The sequence below is a fragment of the Hermetia illucens genome, chromosome 1, assembly GCF_905115235.1.
Source record: "Hermetia illucens chromosome 1, iHerIll2.2.curated.20191125, whole genome shotgun sequence".
Classification (NCBI taxonomy): Eukaryota; Metazoa; Arthropoda; class Insecta; order Diptera; family Stratiomyidae; genus Hermetia; species Hermetia illucens.
Genome location: NC_051849.1, coordinates 41336313 through 41356187, shown reverse-complemented (window position 1 = coordinate 41356187; position 19875 = coordinate 41336313). Strand labels below are relative to the sequence as shown.

The 19875-nt window shown below is 41.6% G+C and overlaps 2 protein-coding genes across 2 annotated transcripts; one reads left to right on the top strand and one right to left on the bottom strand.

Moving 5' to 3' along the window:
* The first annotated feature begins 757 nt into the window (after positions 1 to 757).
* Positions 758 to 1854, top strand: LOC119646353. Its single transcript, XM_038046790.1, has 5 exons — positions 758 to 830; positions 933 to 1078; positions 1143 to 1390; positions 1454 to 1564; positions 1622 to 1854. Exons 1-5 carry the CDS (start codon positions 797 to 799, stop codon positions 1779 to 1781), a joined length of 699 nt encoding a protein of 232 aa, XP_037902718.1. The 5' UTR covers positions 758 to 796; the 3' UTR covers positions 1782 to 1854.
* A 6168-nt stretch (positions 1855 to 8022) lies between these two features.
* On the bottom strand, positions 8023 to 19494 carry LOC119661556. The gene is made up of 5 exons (XM_038070947.1): positions 19361 to 19494; positions 14708 to 14815; positions 9867 to 10002; positions 8321 to 9813; positions 8023 to 8266 (listed from the first exon to the last, which is right to left on the bottom strand). The coding sequence occupies exons 1-5, from the start codon at positions 19390 to 19392 to the stop codon at positions 8026 to 8028; spliced, it is 2010 nt and encodes a 669-aa protein (XP_037926875.1). The 5' UTR covers positions 19393 to 19494; the 3' UTR covers positions 8023 to 8025.
* Positions 19495 to 19875: the final 381 nt, after the last annotated feature.

Here is a 19875-nt window from a genome sequence, read left to right as displayed (position 1 = left end):
ATAATCATGGAACCACATTGTTATGACGTGAAAGGGATTTTAAAGAAAAGTCAGGGGCAATAGCTTGACCCGCAATTAAAACCTGAACTTATTCTGTTGAAGTGAAACGTTGAACAAGTCGGGAAACCGGAAGCTGGACGCTTCAGATATGAAAGGTTTTGTATATTTTTTATATAAAATATTTGAGTGGAGATTTCTCCGATTAGAACTTAGCACGTAATATATGCATATATTATATGATAATACCCACTTTCGCATGATACTGACATTCAAAGTCTTGGATTTGCACAGAAGTGACAAATTTGACCGATTACAACTTCGTTAATAATAGTGCGATTTCCACCAAACTTAGTAGGATTCTGAGGATGTGGATTTTATAGCTGATATGCTGCCTTAGCTTAGTGAACGGTTCGCACCAGTGCTTTTTACTATCCAACAATAAATAAAAGGCAAAGGAGCAGAGAGTAAAACCATATTAGTGAGAATCTATTTTACACGAATTCAGTTCGAATGTTGAGTGTTCTTCAGGCCCCAAAAGCCTTACTCAAGAACAAAATCTATTAAAACATTATTTTGGATGGGATATTTATTCTATAGCGAATACGTAGCTAGTAATCAGTATAAACCTTATGCTACGACTCAGATTTGGGTAACTGTATATTTTCACAAACAGTCGTTTTTTCACCTGCTCCCAATGCATGAATTGATGCAGTTGCCAGCAAAATTTTCTCATTAATTACAAAATAAATATTTCACATCGTGTATTTTTACCTACCCCTGTTTAGCATATGTAAATATGGATAACGTTCCACCTGTAGAAAGATACCATGGTAATTTCTTAGACAAATTTATCGTTTATTAGAAAATAAACGAATAAATAATTGGTGTGATATTATCACGGGAGTTTGACTGATGTGTCAATTTTGTTACAGTCATAAATGAAACTAAACTAAAAGTATCTTCAAGTATGCCATTCAAGATGAATTCAAGACAGCTGCTATTAGTTCTTTCCCTTATTATCGTTCACAACTTTACGGCGTCAGGATGGTTACTATTCCCTGCCAGCACAGTTCTTCAGGTATCACGTTCACGTCATCAGTTTAACTGATGGTTATCTAAGATTCATTTAATTTTCATTCAAGATCACAATGTCTATATCGGTTCCAGTACCTCTGAAAGATATGAAATTTTTCATTGATTGGGGCTTTCAAGTGAACTACGTTTGCCCGTGGTTACTTTCCAATTTTTACGACATCCCAAAGTGGCCAGGACATTCTCGAATGCAAACGCGAACACTTTCGTACGACAAGTATGTCCTTCCGAATGGCACCCATCCGGCAGATGCATCAGCTGGACAGGTATATATGGCGTTAGAGGATTTGATGATTAGGTTGGTAGTTTGCACCTCTTGAATGCCATTATAGGAACCGAAGTAATTTTAGGCAAATTTCAGTTATGGATTCCATGAAACTTGTTTGCTGAAGAGCGTTTGTGAGGTGGCAAGACATCCTTTCGACTTGGAAAATGAAAATTTGATTGCTGAGATATTTAGTTTTGTTTTGAGGTGAAGATTTCTGCTAGTCTTGTTGGATTTATATTAATGTCTTCCCTATATCATCAGCCCTTCAATGCACAACGCGTTCAGTGAAGACGAAAGAGTTTACAGAAGTGCCTATGAAGCAGCGGAAAGGTATGGTGCCAGTGGGGTTGATTGCAGTTTCATGTATCCTGACTGTCCACTGGCGTTAATCGACCTTATAACTAAAGTGAAGTTTGGATGACAGAATTAATGTGGTGATGACTGTCTTTGATATTACTATTTACCGTTTTTGTGAATTCAAATAAATTTCTATGAATTAATTTGTGGGTGAATCTCTGGTGAAGTTTTTGTATACTCTTGTGAAGAAGTTACTTTCGTTCGCAACCACACCTAAATATTACTCTTTGTTCGTTGGCTGACCATCGGATAAAAATTCATGGTGTGCACCGTCAGTACCTTGTAATCAAGTTACGATAATAAGCAATGCGAAGAGTTTAGGAAGAAACTACTCCTAGCTGTAAGGGCTGCATGATCGCTAGACATCATCATGCTTTAAGTCAGTAGGTGTATATTGCAAAATGTCACTGTTGTATCCCAAAGAATGTACTGCTTGGACAATGATCTATGTGATGACAACACGATAAAATGAAATTAACCGAAAAAAGTCAGCAGGAAGATAGGACGAGGAAGAAGGTCCCAGTAAAACATTCATAAGAGCTATTCAACATACCAAGAATAATGGCATGGGGAATATCTGGAGAAGACTGAGCCGCAGATGCTCAATTTCGCTAACGAACCCACCTTCTTTAATGTGGTCGGAGGAGAAGTAATCAACATCACGGTGACATCCCCTTGAGTGGCGGTTCTTTTCCTAGAGTGGAGGGTGTTAAACGATAACGCGCACTCAGCTGGTCGTCGAGGCTCTACAGTTCAATTCGGAGCATAACCTTCAAGATATTCTTCCTCCAATCATCTTGATCTATCGATTGCACCCTCCAATTTCAAAACGTGCTGGGCGATGCGTTGTTTTCGACTACAGAATTTACCGTCGCTTTCGAGGTTTTCCACCGGCCTTCGTCCTTCTGCTCTCCCTTCAAATATACTTTAAGGTATCCAAATGTTATCCACACGTTGAACATCACCAGCCCAATACAACTTCCGCAGTTTGATTAATCTGGAGACTTTCAGGTCGTCAAATATTTGGTACAATTCAAGGTTTCATTTGATTCGCCATTGGTCGTTTCATCGTTTAGCTCTTATTATTCACCTCAGGACCTTCCACCCGAGGTTATTAACCAGTTTTTCAGAAGCTTGTGTTGGAGTCCATGTTTCACATGTGTATGCAGTTGGCGTATAGAATCGGAAGAACCGAGTAGAGGGCTCTGATGCGAGCTGAATTGGCGTTTTATTTCGCCAACTTCATTTCCATCTTTCGTCAGTTGTATACCTAAGTATACAAAGTTGTCCGGTGGACGCCATTTTTCTCGCTTGCATCATAATTTCCGTTTTGTTTTGGCTAATTTGTAGACCAACTTTGTTTCCTGCTCAGTCGAAGTTTATACAAATATTCTTTGCTTATGGGAAAGATCGCCCCATGATGTTAATATCGTCCGTATTTGCGACCATTTGGAGGGTCTCATAGAGCAGCATGTCTTTTCTGCCCACAGGCAACTTTCGTATAACTTGTTCCAGTGCGAAATCGAACAGGAGGTACCCGCCCATCTCCTTGTTTTAATCCGACGCTCGTCTTAAACGCATCTGTCAGGCTATTATTAATTCTGACCTGAGCGATTATGTGAAACATTATTACTCTAGTAAGGCTTACCAGTTTCGATGAAACCCGCAAGTCAAGCATTACTTTTCGGTCAATACATATGTTTGCTTGAAGACAGCGAATATTTGATTAACTTCAATATTGAATTCCCACCATTTGTCTAGTATCTGGTTGACTATGAATAGCTGGTTAATTGTCGACTTCTTAGTATTCACCAATCGTTTTATCGGTTTGCAGTTTAATTCGTTCTTCTAGCATTTTCGTGAAGGATTTGTAGAACGTCTTTACAAAAAGGTAGTTTTCGATTAATATCCACGTCTCAGGTCTAGAACTCACCCACTATTAAATCATTATTCAGATTTTGTTTGCAACAACAAAATTGATTTACTCTCTGTCCGTCTGTCTGCCTCTCTCCTGCACTTTTCTCAGAAACGGTTACTCCTATTTACACGAAGTTTTTTGGCAAGGTGGGCATTGAATTTCACTTCCAACGTAAAAGAGGGGTGCACCATTTTTTCACCGAGTATAGCCATGTAATGTATCAAATGAAAAGTATCGATTAGTACTTTTTGAAACAGGTATTAGCTGTTTACACTGATTGCAAAAGGAAGGAATGCGGTGGTCCGAAAGGGTTCAGCTAATACAACGACCCATTCTCAGAAACAACCCAACCGAAAAATCTGAAAAAAATTATAGTGGTCCGTGCACATGACATCTAGGCCTCAAAATACTCTCAGTTAGGATATATGCATAAATAAAGTCAAAAAGAGTATATTGTTATGCTTTGAAAATTTACTGCGAACCCCCTTAAGTTGATCTTATGTTAGATATGACGCAGTAATATAGGTTTTAATAGAAAGCATTATATGGGAAAATTTGATAGAAATCCTACTGTTGTTAACAAGGTTATAGTCAATCAAAGTAGTTCTTTTTGTGTCAAATTGTTGCTCCCTAAGAGACAAAATGCCAATGCCACATTGAATTGTGGGCTTGCAATCCGTGGATAACGGATTGTAAGCCCACCGCAACGAACCATCAAGCTGGAGGGCTAGCTCAATTGCATTAAACCTCTGTAATGAGGGGCGGGGGGTCATTAGGTAGGATGCAGCATGGCGAAGTTGTCCCAACTAAGGGGGACGTTCACCTGTACTTTTTTTCACACTTTTCCGGATCACGGACTTATTACTGAGGATAGAACTAAGTATGTTGCCTCAAATTCTTCTCTCCATAACATTGTCATAGTTGTAGTGGATACTTTGTTGGAAACATACTGCGCTTGTTGATTATAACTGTGTTTACTCTCTATCATCACTCCTAAGTATTTGATGGCCGGCTTGAAAGTAATGGTATGATTTCCTGCATGACTTTTAACAAGAGGAGGCATGTGATTCGCTGAGATGAACGGCCTCTGAATCGCCCCATCACGATTCCCTAGGAGCTCCCTCACGGGATTATGTCAGCTTCCGAACGGAGCCGTCTAAAGCATTCCTTCATGTTTCATGTGCATACCACACGCCAGTACAGGGCTGATAAAGGTCAAGTTTATATAGGAGCCAGATCCCGCTTTCCAAAAGGTGTTTACATCACCTTCGTTGGTCAGAACTATATCCAAATATGCAAAAGCTTCTACTAAACCACGGCCCGTTGCATTTATTTCTCTGCTACCCCACTCAAGGGATCAAGCATTGAAGTCACCGGCAATCACCTTTGGACTTCATTCCCTTGCTTCGAGAACAAGATTGTCAAGCGTTTCCTTGAATTCAGACAGTGTTGAAGTTGGTAGCGTGTAGTAGCTATATATATATACACCACTTATTTTTGCACACACAAAACCACTGACTGCGAGCCCATTTCGCCGCTCCACTATTCCAATCAGTTTTGCCTCTTTTTAACTTATGAGATTTCCTTTCTGAATTCGTCGGATTCTCTTCACCTTTCCGATCAGAGCTTTTAGGTTGGCAGTACGGTTAGACGTGACTTGGGTCGCTTGTGGTATTTTTGGCACCGCAGGTTTCTGCGTCTCCTATCTGTCATATCTACTTCTCAGAGACCGTTGCTCCTATTGGTACGAAATTCGGTCGAAACGCGGGACCTGTGAATTATCTCACATACAGTGAGATTAAGGGAGGGGGTTTAAGGGATCCCCATGCATGCAGAAACAAATATAGTCTTGTGAGGTATCAAATAAAGGGTCTCGAACAATATGTCTCGAATCCGCCGAAATTCCGTACTCCTCCGGTGACTTCCCTAAGGGCTTCAACTTTTGTACCTTGGTAGACATTCTGTCCCCAAGCCTGTTTTGAACTGTTGCCTAATGGGCGCTAATTGCCCCTTGGATGATCATTATAACTAGACAAATTTTTTGAGACAATTTTTTCACTCCAAATGCAATGCCTCAATAATTTTAATGTGCATTGCACTCTTCAAGTTCACCCAGCTACTGACCTATGCCGACGATATTGTCATTAGCTGCGAGAAGGTGGCAGCCGGAGCGAGATTTTGGGCCTCATATTAATGAGGACGAACAATAACAACTTCGACTGAAAACAATAAAGATAAGAGAAACCAAACCAACCGTTGATAATTTCTCCCATCTAGGATCGAAAATGACGCAGATAACAGCTATTATGATGGAATCCACTCATAGTTGTCGGCAACCAACAGAGCCCATTTCAATTTACAAAAACTTTTCCAATAAAACATTCCACCATAGGGTAAAAGCTCTCACTCTACAAGATTCAGACGATCTGACGAGCTCGAAGCCGCGTGCGAGAAAAGGATATTTCGATGCCACTACATTCCGAATCGAGCCTTGGCCTCTTGGATGCATCGCGTCCAATTATCACGATCTAAAGACTTTCCTTGGCTTCCCTTTTGGTCGGTTACCTTCGGGTCTGCCTTTCAGCACTCGTTTCAAAATCCTTTCCGGAATACCTTCGATGGGGTTTTTAACTCGATCATTATTCTGTACAGGGTGTTACTAGCTACACTATCGTACGCCTCACAGAAGTAACGAACAGCTAGTGCATCCATTCCCAGTACTTTTTAAAGCACCTGCTTAACTGCGAATATCTGGTCTGTTTTCGGTCATCCAGATCTGAATCCTCCTGGGTATTCCTCGATGAAGCTGTCTGTATAATCTCCCAGTCATTGCTCGATTATATTCGTCAGAAGTATGTCAAAATCAAGGAGATATTCCTATAGTTTTCGCAACGCAGATGATCACTCTTTTTGGACACCGGACAAATTACACTTTTCAACCAGTATTTATTCGGTTGTATAGATTCTGCTAATTAGTTTATTCGACTGGTGAACACCATTGCCCGTTCTTGGGGCTCCGCTGGGATGCCATTGATTCTGGGAGCTGTATGTGATTTTATTTTAAGCAAAGCTGCCTCTGCTTTGCACAAAGTCCGAGGTGTAGGCACTTATTCTCCGGTTGGACCATCTGGAATGACAGTTCAGTGGAAATGTGTCATCATTGGGTTCAAGAGGTGTTGAAAATGCTAAACATATCTTGCTTTTATTGAAATCGCGTCGCTGATCATATTGCTATTCTGATCTCTACAGAGGGTGTTTGCCGGTTTAAAACCTACCCTTATCTGTTGCACTGTGCTAAATGGTACTCCTACGTTTTTCTTCTAAAAAGTATTTTTTGACACAGTGACCGCCTAGTCGTGCATAAAATCCAGCTGAATGTACTGGTTTGAGTGAACTACCTAATTTGATGGATGATCCAGCCGGAAAGTTTAGACGGGCAATATCTATGGTAGAAAAAAAGATGTGGCAGACCCTGCCTGAGAGTCAGGCAGATGTTAGAGATATCGAATTGGTAAACCTCGGTCAAGAAGACTATAGTGCGTTAGTGCCGTGTATGTGATGCAGTGCATTGGTGAGCGCCCACGCGGTTGCAGTTTGCGGGTAACAGCATCAGTTATAACAACAAACATTGTACTGCTGTTAAAGATGCATTTCGGATTAATGGTAATGTATCTTAATGGAATCACTGAACGAATGATGCTTCAGAGTTCCTCTATGGGAAGGTTGGTGGAAATAAACACGCCCAATATTTTCATCAATGGATCCATATTTGCTTTCCTAGGAAGTGAGGAGGAAATAAGTATTGTAGATGCACCCAAAATCAATCTTTCGGATACATCCATTTCCTGTTGGATAAGATGTAGAAACATACACAGAAAAAACATCTAAGCGACATCGACACACCAATACCACTTACATACTTCGTCCCTACACGAAAGGTGCACAATGAGATTCCGTTCTTCTTTGACGTTGAAGTTGCTTCCCCCATGTATAGTCTTCTTGAACTCGGTGTAAAATGAGGATGTCTAGAGTTCCTTACTCTGGTCGGTCTAATCCACCGATTGTTCCACCGCTGATGATTAAGCAATGATCGTAGTAAGGTTTGCTATATTTGACAATTGAGGAACAAGACATTCAAGTGTGTATGAACGAAAAGTCCTAGACTGTCTCATTGTCTAGATCCATATATACAGACACTCCTCATGGATCTCTACATGCAAACGCTTGCTTTTTTATTAAAATGTGAACAAACCTTAAGAAATACCCACGAGTTTCCGGTCTACAATCAAATAAACATCATTCTTTGTCTCAGACTGTACTTTTAGTTGTTAAAAACATACATTGAATCTGTATTAATACTTTCGAAGAAAAGAAATTGGTTCCAATATCCCTAAGCGCGGCTACAAGGTACAAAATAACCATCATCAAGATCAGTCACCAAACTTAATTTGTTGCCTTCTGCAGGAAATTCCGAGGCAATTCCTACGGACGACCTCTTGGGTAGTGGCGGTGGTGAATGTTCAGGAATTCTTTTAAAATACATGCTGTCTTTCCGAATTGCTGTGAACGTGCGGCAGGGGATCACTTCATAAGTCGAGGGAACGGAACGGCATTTTTTTGCTATCTTCCACCTAGATGCAAGGCAATGATTCCAGTACATTTATTATAACTACCAGTAACGTTACCTTTTCGTTGGGTCCTTGTCCTTCCTCTCCTTTATATTTTTATCAAGAACCACGATTCGGTCACAACCTTCCAACAGAGTGGGGCAACAACGAACAACACAAAACATTACAACGGCGCCTAAAAGCATAGCCGCTGCAATTCCTATTCCACAAGTGGCCATAATTGTAGTACCAGGAAGTTGTGAAATCCAGTCATCTCCGACGCATTCGATCTCGACAAAGTAGGATTGACAGCTCATTGGTGGTACTTCAGAATCATCATTCCGAATGACACAAATGGTGTAGAGCACTCCCAACTCGAGATCGCTTATAATATACCTATGCGTTCCAAGCTCTGCACATTCCGAACTATAGTCCTTGTAATGGTTTTCCATATTTCCCTCGTTGTTGGAAGCGCCACTGAACCATAACAATGTGAGGTCTTCACTATTGCCGTCGATGATAATTTCCACGCTATTGACTGACACTTTGGAGATGTTGAATTTAGCCACCGCATCTTCAATGGTTAAAACACTCCCCACTTCGTTGGAATTGCCAGTTTCGTGTCCATTATTCTCATTTGTACCGCACACGACTTCAGTTAATGCTGCATTTGGCTTCATGTTAGCTGCGGTGGTACTTTCATGAAAAGCGTCGGTAGCAGAAGTACTTCTACTTGTTGTGCGATTCATTTTGCCCTCAGTCCCTGTTGTGTTTAGGAAGTTTGATAGAATATTTGAATTCAAAGGTATTCCCTCTAGTTCTAGCGGTGATGCACAATAGAGCTGATCTTCGAATACGAGTGGAAACTCTTCCATTAGCTTGGCTAGTGAAATGAGTCTGGGACTGCAATTCCAGCGATTTCCACCCAAACCAATTTGAACGTATTTGTAAAGCGAAATAAGCGGCTCGAAAATGTCTCCACTAACCGTGGTTAAGTTATTATTTCGTAAATCCAAGTATTGTAAACCATCCGCAAAAGAATCAAACACCCCAACCGGCAAATTACTAATATTGCAGGACGCCAACAACAGAATAGAAGTTGCTTTAACATTTTCAAAGCTGTCACTTGCAATTTTATCCCCGAAATTATTATAACGTAAGTCCAGCGATTTCAAACCCTCTAAGGGCAGACTTCCAAACAACGCTTTTGGCGATGTTTCCGTTGACATTCCGTGTATGTCAAGGTGTATGATATAGGGTGCTACCCCTTGCAAGTATTCTGAAGAAAAGTTTCTTACACTAGCATCCAGCTTCAAACTACCTAAATATTGCAGTTTTGAAAATACCCCATTGGGCAAGTTGGAAATGTTTGCTTTGGATATCTCAAGATCAGTCAAATATTTGAAAACTGAGTTCTCAAATGCCTTCGCCTCAACTTCTGTCAAGTTAACGTCCAGGAGATAAAGTTTGATAATATTGTAATCACCAGCAAGCCAATTCTCTTGTAATGTTGAATTAGGGAAAGTAGTGTTATAAATGGTCAAATTGTAACCACTGGAGCACACTGCATCCTGAAAGAAGAATTTAAGATAGATACAATTTGAACCATTATGGAGTTACTTACTGAACTTGTAGCCTTTTGCAGAGTATTGGATACATCCTCGAGATTGCCACCAATGCAAACAATATTACAAGAGGAAACATAACAAGCATTACCTTCTGTAAATTGATTACTTCTTGTTGCAGTTCCAGTGAAGCTTCTGGAAAAAGTGCAAAATAAATATTAAATATGTAAAATTTAGTTCCCTTTTTCCTACAATCTGGCAGTAATGTGATAGGGATTTGTTGTGTTTCTTAAAATTTTGTATGAATCAAGACCTTATTAGCATTAGTTTACAAACCGTCTGTCTGTCCGTCTGTTGGTATAGAGTTTTCAGTTTGTGTTGTCATATGACACCAGGGCTTTAATGTATATGCATACCTACCTTAATATGGTAGGGTGTCTTAAATGAAACGATACAGGCAATTTCCACTCCCTTTAACTTTTTTCAATGACGACGATACGATAGTTGTGTTTCAGCGCCTTGTTCTCGGTACTCGGAATGCGGCTTCCGGTCGTCATGAAACCTTATTAAATCGGTTTACTGTCTGTCCATCACACGCATTTTTCTCGGAGACGGTTATAGCGATTGACACCAAATTTTATAGAGAGGTGAAAACCGTGAACCCTCAAAGTGAGTTACATCCTTTTATGTCAAATTTAAAGGGGGGGGGGGGTCCTTATACGTGCCAAAGGAGGGTGCATATATTTATATACTGTATGTCACCAAATATAGTCACGTGGAGTATTAAATGAAAAATCTCGATTAGTACTTTTCGAAACCGGTGTTAGTTTTGACATTTGTTAGAAAGATGGGGGTCGAAAGTGAGCATCTCTTTAACGGACACATTCTCAGAAACTACTCTGGAAAAAAATTAAAAGGCTGCCACTATATGGTGCCTAGACTCCGAAATTCCCTCCATACCGATATCTTTGCAAATAAGGTTATTAATAGTATATTACTATAATTTTTAGCAATTGGCTGCAAACCCCCGTCCCCTCCTATCTTAGTACTACGAATCGCAGTAATATAGACTATAACATAGAGCATGATTCTACCAAGTTTGGTGTAGATCGCACTTTTACCAACAAAGTCATAATAGGTCAAAATTGTTGCTGCTGTCCAATATCACCCGAAAGTGGTACTAATGGGGCAAATGCACTCTCAAATGTCTTTATATAAGAAATACACAAAACCTTTCATACCTGAAGCCTCCAGCTTCTGGTTTCCCGATTTGTCATGTTTGGCTGGCTGCTGTAATCTTATCAATTGCACAGCATTAACTGTGAAGATAATAAAATTAGAGACTCATTGAAAAATCAAAGATAAAAAGCAATAACAACCAAGAGATTGTGTGGATGGCTTAAACTCCACAAAAAGTGAACATACGATATATGTATGTACATCTATGACATTATTAATAATACTTAGAGTTCTATCAAACTTTCTAATATGCGTCTCCATATTGTGGTGCATATTACTGCAAGTCTGTACTACTATGAGGAGCTTAAGAGCCCTTCCTGTAAATTTCTAAAATATAACAATATACTATTATTAACTCTATTTGATTAAATATAAATATGGGGAGTATTTTGATGCAATCCCAAAATAAAGGAGGAATAGAAGAGAAAAGAAGAAAATTGCATTGAACGGGTTCAGCTTTCAACGAACCAAATAATTTTGAAAAGGAGATCTGCAAACGAAGAATCCCATCACTAAGAAAACCGACAACGGAGACATAAATCCATGAGAACAGGGGAATTCGGCAGGAGCTGGAGTAATTTTGACCGTATTATCTCTGCATTGATTTGATAAGTCTGAGTTATTGAAACGAACAGTTCAGATTGGTTTTTGCCAAACACTGTGCAGAACTATATCTTTAGCATACAAACATACGTTGATAAGTCCCCATTTACAGCTACACTTGGGGGTGTTGGAATGTGTGTAGTGACTTTCGATAATTTTTGAATGTTGTTTTTTTGGGAGTAGGGTATGTGAATGCGTTTCCGCATTGAGTATTGGACTCCCGCAACAGCACGCTATCGGACTACTAACTAAACACCTCCTTGCCATCAGAGAACTTGCCTGGAACCGTTTCAAACATTACTTCCGGCTAGTTTTCCCGCTCTCGGGTTTGGGAGCCTTCAAGTCAGGGAATTCAATAACGGGAGGCGAGGGGTGGAAGGGAGTTGTTAGTTTAGAGAACCCCTTACCGTTCGATTCCTCCGCCGATCGAGTTCAACCTCAACCCGGTGCTACAACTATGGAGGTTCTCCTCGGCCACTTAGTCTTGGTTGGGCCAACAGGGTTGCCGCCCGTCTTCCTCACCGCCACCTCTGAGCACCAATGTTGTCGCAAGAGAGCTCCCCTGTGTTTGCATAAAGCACCTGACGAAAGCCGTCTCACCTTTCGCAAGAGAAAAAGGTGTATACAGAGTCATCCGCCACTCCATTGTAGAACACACAATCAGGAGATCGCGCTTTCCCAATCCTCTGCAGGTAAGACTCCATGACCGCTTAGAAGTTGGGCAAGGAAGTAATCAATCTCATCGTGCGTTCGGTTCAACCACGGGTCTAAATTGTGGATGAGCCGCGCAGCCCATCTGCTACTTGGCTTATTTTGCCACTCGGTAAGGGTCTATTGACGTTCTTCACGGGAAGCCACCTCTCTGAAGTTCTCGCCCTTACGGCGGAATATAGCTTTGCGCTCCTTGGGAAGGAGGGCAACGGGGATCACTCCCGGGATCACCATCACGGCTGGTTCGGAGACGGTGCCATAAGCAGACGCCACTCACAAAGCTCCCAGCCTTTGCACTTGAGCAAGGCGCTTACGATGCATCTCCTTGTCAAGGGAATCAGCCCATACCTTCGCGCCATAGAGCAGAACTGCCTGCGCCCATAAGAAGACGTCTCCTAGTAGATATAGGGCCCCCAATAGGCTGCAACTGGGCCCTGTCCACTGCTGCCTTGATTTGCTCGAAGAAGCTCATCTTCGAGTCGAGCATTAAACCAAGGTATTTAACCGCTGGTTTTGACTCTATAGTCAACTTGCCGATCGATATGGGACGCAGGGTTGGGTTTCTCCTTCCGGCTGAAATCGTGAGCAGTCCGCTTACCCGTTGCATCAATATGCCAAGTCTGCTTTGCTCCTGTTGAACAGTGCGTCCGGCAACAAGTGCCGCAACGTCGTCTGCATAACCGACCAGGCGTGACTCTTCGGGCATATCGAGTCTCAGCAGACCATCGAAGTAAGCGTTCCAGAGGTCCGGCCCTAGGATGGATCCCTGTGCTACTCCCTGCGTGATGTCCATCCTCCTTTGGCCTTCTAACGTCTCATAGAGCAGGGAGCGGTCTTTCATATAATCCCTCACTATCCGTCGAGATCGGCGGCTGTGTGCCTCGGGTTGATGAACCGCATCTACGACCTCCATAACAGCATCCACAATAGATCTCCCTGTTCTGAACCCGAACTGCCTTGCGGATAAGTCCCCGGAAGCGCGGATCGCTCCAGCGAGTCTACTCCTGATGAGCTTCTCGAGCACTTTTCTGGCCGTGTCAAGCATACACAGCGGTGGGTATGCAGATGGGAGCTCCGGGTCTCCTTCACCCTTACTGATCAACGCGAGTCTAGGGAAAATGGCCTCCTTGAAGCAAGCGTCGAACACTTCAAGCAGCAATTTTAGATGTGGAATACAGCTTTGCGAAAGTGGGTTCATGAAAGGCAAATCGTTACGATCGTTCAGCTACGTTGAAGAACTCTGGCGCGATCCAGACAATGAAGGAAACATTTCTTCTATTTTTAATCTGCTTTTTAAGGCATTGTGTACAACAAAACTTGATTAGAATCTGTGTACTGTCTACCTCTCTCACACCTATTATCTGAGAAACGCTTTCTTCTATTGCCATAAAATTTGCTAGAAAGGTGGGACGTGTGCATCCCATTGCATGCTATGAGTAACATAGTTCCAGGTTGAGCTTAATCGGGTACTCCACACATGCAAAAGGGGATATTCAATTTTTTTCACTGAGTATGAGGTGTGGGTATTAAGTGAAAGGTTTCGATTAGTACTTTCTGAAACCGTTCTCAGAAATTACCTAACCCAAATATCTGAAAAATATGATGGTCCTTACACATGGTGTCTAGGTTGGAAAATGTTCTCCATATCGATACCTGTTTAAATCAAGTTAATAATAGCATATTATATGATATTACATATTAAGTGTTTTTTTAGAAATTGGCTCGGAGCCCCCCTTAAGTTTATCCTAGAATCGTCAAATATTGCAGTAATGAAGGCTAAACTATAGACTATAGTGGTGGATGGTTGAAATCGCACTATTACTAGCAAAGATATAAACGGGTCAAAGCTATCACTTTTGTGCAAATTTAATGCATTTTCAAACTTTAAATGGCAACATCATATTAAGGGGAGTGGTGGTGGTCTGGCAAACTAAATGCATAATCACGACTTGTTCCGGGGTATCTGTACTATATCCAATTCGTCAACACTTAGTTTAAGTTTTTTTTTTTCCCTTTCTCTGCTACTAAAACTGTTTTCTTAACATAGAGCGGGGAAAATGACTCGTGCCATTGAAGATTACAACTTTTTGTATGGTAAATTATTAAGATAAGCTGGCATAATTCCAAAAAGAGAATTTCATCTGCATGCAAGTTTTACACAAATAAATTGCCAAAAAAATTTCGCAAAGGACAACTACCCCAGAACTGTTTGATTTTTGATAATGTGAATTTCTCCGAACTATAATTGAAGCAAATCTCCAATTTTGTTTTATTTTAAATTCATTACCAGTAAATTATCTATTGTATATTTTAGCAATTCTAATCAAATTGAAGAAAGATTACTTACATAGTTGACTTGGCGCTTTTTTGATTTTTCGGAATATTCTCATAAATGAATCCACCAAAAATTACACACCCTAAAATTTTCATGATTTGCCGGCAAGCATTTCTGCATCTGAAAAAAATGCTTTATATATTAGATTGCACTCAATATATGTAGTCATTAGGTGGGTTATTATAAAATTTCCAAGAAGTTCTACAAAGGTACCACAACATATAATTAGCAAAAAAGCCGCCAAACCGGAAGCTAGACGCCTCAGGTATAAATTCTTGTTTCCCCATGAGGAACGATGATTGCATGACACTTGAGATGGCAAAATTGTATGAATTGGCCTTCGAATTGCTTTTCCAGACCTGGCCCCACGCGACTTTTTCTGTTCTCAGACCTTAAGAGAATACTCGCTGTAAAGAAATTTAATGCCGATGAAGAGATAATCACCGACCTTGAGGCCTATTTTAAGGCTAAAGACAAATCGTACTATAAAAATGGTAGTGGTTATCAAAAAAAATTTGTTTTCCTAGACCCTCTGAGTTGGGGCTTAAGAATACAATCAAAGCCTTTCCTGCTTCACCTAAGTGACGACTAAAAGGGATAGAAATTTGTGAGCTAGGAACTTGCAAATTTTGAAACTTCGTTGCTACTGAAACGTCAACAACGCCTCGGATAGGGACTGACTTGACGGCAACGACCATTGGCTATCAAAAACGGACTATGATTGGTTTTTGGACTGCACGGACGCGCCCCCCTCTCCAATTTGAGCGGGAATTCCAACGATATAAATTGCACATTGTGCACCTAAACGAAAAAAAGAGTTTGGAACTCTAGAGAGTAGTCCTCTCCCTCTTGCCACCCTAGTAGCAATGTGCTTTTGTATTCTGGAAAGCCAAGTGGTAGCAGAGGCGAATTCGGTGTCAGGATGCTTCCGACGGCTACCACAAGGCGCGCTCTATTGGCCTGAGAGTCCGTTCCTGACAGATTTCTAACTGCAAGAGTTTGGTCCAGGTCAAGGAGCATTACAATTGGACAATACTACTCACCAATGGAGACTTCCGATGTAGTGGAGAAGGATTTTTTCTTCGAGCAATTGAACGGGTTCAGGGGAAGCTTCCCAAAAGTGGCATTGTGATCGTGGTAGGTGATCTAAATGCCAAGGTGGGATCTGATAACAATTTGCTCGGACATGTATTGCGGAAACACAGTCTCGACAACCGGAGCGGAAATGGTGGGAGGCTCGTGGGTTTCTGAAAGTTCCACCGCCTCGTCATTAATGGCACATTGATGGAGCACAGAGCCTGCCATAAGGTCAGTTGGGTTTTAACTTACGAGCAATCAGATTGACTATTTCGCGATAAGAAGTAGATCTAGGAATTGTCTTCTGAATATGCGTAACAAGAAAACCGCTGGTATCGGCCTCGAATGGGACCACCTCTGATGGTGGCTTATGTTTGCTTGCGTGTTGAATCTGCCAAAAGGGGCGTCAAAGAATCTGGTTGACTGCGGAATCGTGGAAGCGGATCGATGAACGGAAGGAATTGAAAGCTCTATTGGCGGCTGCGAGCTATGGTGGGAGTGAAGCGCTCAAACTCCGATACCGAGTAGGAAATTTAGATGTTCCCTGCACCTGCTCTTCATTGATTACGAGGAAGCATTCGAAAGCGCAAACAGGGAGTGTATTTGGAGTGCTCTACGTAGCGGAGCGGCCTATAATGGCCCGTGCTGTACCGAGGTAAAATCTCGGAGGGTTTTGAGGTCCAAAGCGGAGTTCGCCAGTATTGCATCCTGTCACCGATATTATTTATTCTTTTTATGGATGACATTCTTCATACTGCCTTGTCCCGAAAACGTGGAGGAATTCAATGGTCGGTGACATCTTTCCTCAAACACCTCGATTACGCTGATGAAACTGACAGGGCTGAAGATTTACCACATTTACCACAGAACAATAGAGGACTAGTGCGAGCGTCCCGGCAAGTGGAAGGGGGAGTCGAAGCGCGTTTCAGGTAACCGTGAGCGACAACGCGTAGGCATGGTTGACGCGCTATATCCACCGAGGGATAAACCATATGCTCGGAGTAGGTTTCTTAGCCACCCAAAAAATTAAATCTGCTGTTATCGGCTTTGAAAACATAAGCGAACGGCTATGCACTCTGCGCTTGCCAGATAAATTTAAAATAGAATAAAGTAAATAGAAGCCTCATTAAGCCAGGTAGGGACGATGCCCATATGCAGGTGATACGTTGGCTCCCATAGCTTACATCAAAATACAAATGATAACGGACGGCCGATTATTCAATTAGCAGTAACACACGAAATGGTTATTGGAAGTACTTGGTTTACGCGGAAAGCGGTCCACAAACATACGTGGACCTCTCCAGATGGGACCACTTTCAACCAAATTGACCACATGTTGATCGCCGCCACCTCTCAGCCTTGATGAATGTCAGAATATATAGACGCGGATATAGACTCGGATCACTATCTCGTTGACATGGTGCTCCGAGCTCGAATAAGAGAAATGGATTCCTCAATAACCGCAGTTAACAGAGATCTTGCAGATGAAGCATCAACAAATAATCACCTGAAGAACGTTATCATGGATACGGCCACAAACATACTTGGCCCCAGCCACAAAAAGAGTCGGAACGGCTGATTTGACGATGAATGTAAACCAGCAATCTTTCTTTCTTTTTCTTCAGCCTTTGTCCCGTTCACAAGCAGTGGAACGGAAGAATGCTATATACAGAATAATGTTCCATTCTCAAAGGACGCGGGCACGCGCGGTGACTTATTATGAACTCCATTGAGCGGAGAAGCGACTTCACACACGGAAAAGGAAGCCTGGGGGAACCAACAAGTGTATAAACTCGAGAAGTACAGGAAGCAATCGCATCAGGCGCGCAAGTTTTACCAACAAGTCAGCAGGATGAAGCCTTACACATCTCGATATTCATCCTGCCGAGACAAAGAGGGAAATCTGATTTCCGACAGAATGGGCATATTGGAGCGATGGGTTGAGTACTTTGATGAACTACTGAATAACCAGAACATCGGCGAGTTGGTGTCCGGATAGCTCAGTGGTTAGAGCACTAGGCTGTCATACGGAAGGTCGCGGTTCAAATCTCACTGGTGGCAGTGGAATTTGTATCGTGATTTGACGTCGGATACCAGTCGACTCAGCTGTGAATGAGTACCTGAGTCAAATCAGGGTAATAATCTCGGGCGAGCGTAATGCTGACCACATTGCCTCCTAGTGTACCGTTACGGTCTTGAATGAAGTGCTCTAACACACTTCAAGGCCCCGATCCAATATGGATTGTTGCGCCAACGATTATTATTATCATTATTATCGGCGAGTTGGAGGTCCCGCCAACTGAAGACGACGGACAAATACTGCCACCACCAAGTATAGAAGAAACAATCCATGCAATTCATCGGTTCAAAAATCATAAGTCGCCAGGAGCCGGTGGAATTACAGTCGAATTGGTTAAATTTCGAGGCGACCAGTTACACCAAGTGGTTCATCAACTTGTGCTCAAGGTGTTCGACGGCGAATCAATGCCTGACGACTGGCAACGAGGCATTATCTGTCTCATACATAAAAAGGGGGAAGTCCACCCAACTACTGTCCTATACTGACGATATCGACATCATGGGAAGAACCACCCGAGACGTACAAACTGGCTTCATCCAGATCGAGCAGGCGGCGATTGGCGCGAGATCTTGGGCTGCGCATCAATAAAGGCAAGATAAAGTACGCGGTGGTAAGTGGTGGCTACACTAGTACCAAAAACCAACCAACCAACTACATCAAACCGCACTGGTCAAACGGAAAGAATAAAGTTAGGAGACTACAACTTTGAGACCGTTGATAACTTCTCCTATCTAGGGTCGAAAATCACAACCGATAACAGCTACGATGACACACACGTTTGTTGGCAGCCAGCAGAGCCTATTTCAGCTTACCAAAACTGTTCCGTTTAAAACGTCTCACCATGGGGACAGAGCTCTTACTATACAAGACAATGATCTTGCCAGTCCTCATGTATTCCTCGGAGAAGAAAATTACGAACTCTTGACCGCCTTCTAGAGAAGAATCCCCCGAAGAATTTTTGCCCCCTGCATGCTATAAGGGCAATATCCTGACCCTGCCTGAGATGGAGCGATGGCGTAGGTCAAGACGTCAGACAGCTTTTAGGGATATTGGATTGGTGGACCTCGGCGCAAAACCGGGATATCTGCAGTTCCTTGTTAAGGCAGGCCTAGACCGAACACCGATAGTTGCGCCGCTGATGATGATGTTAACATTTGAACACACCGTCTATAAAGGGTGTTTACACGAATATCAAAGTCTCCATATGTTCGAAAAATAGTCAGATGCGATTGAACTGAGATGAAGTTAATGTAGTTCAAGATGGAGATACTCATTCTCTATAGAGAAATTGGCTACCAAATGAATTCACATTTCTGCAACTTGAGAACTTTCTCTTTCAAAAAAGAACAGGATATTATATAATGGGTATAACCTTATCACGAATTTATAAAAATATTTATAATTTAATTGAATAATGTAAGGTAAAATTGGAACAGAAAGTAAATAGACGAAGCTTGGGAATAATTACGAAATGAAAGTTATATTAAATTGACTAAAATTTAATGTACCTTTTCTTTTTCGCAGGCTTTGGACTTTCCATCACCAACGACTTCGGCAAAATCTTTTTACTTTTTTTGCAATCTTAAATATCACGTCCTCTTAAATATCAATACCAATTTGACCCACTTAATAAAAAGAAACAACCGATGATTGCCACTGAAAGGAAGTGACTGACGATAGTCCATTATAAAGTAGTTTTTTGCCTGTACAGCTTCTAGTATACTTGCAGAACAAAGTTTATGTACAAGCCACAAAATATCGATTTTCTTTTGAATCAGTTATAACGTATCATAAATTTCTGTACCATTTGAGCTACTTTAGAATCCTGAGACCTTTGAAAAATTGAAAATGTGGTCACAGTTTTTCATATTTCCGGGAAATCTTGCAAAGAATCATTAAAATAGCTTGGGGAAGACTATCAGGATATTAATGAAATCTAACGACGAATCGAATTTGAGGTTGGGAAAAGTGCGTGCAAAACTTGTTCCAAAATGATAATTACTAACCAAAAGTTGGGAACAAT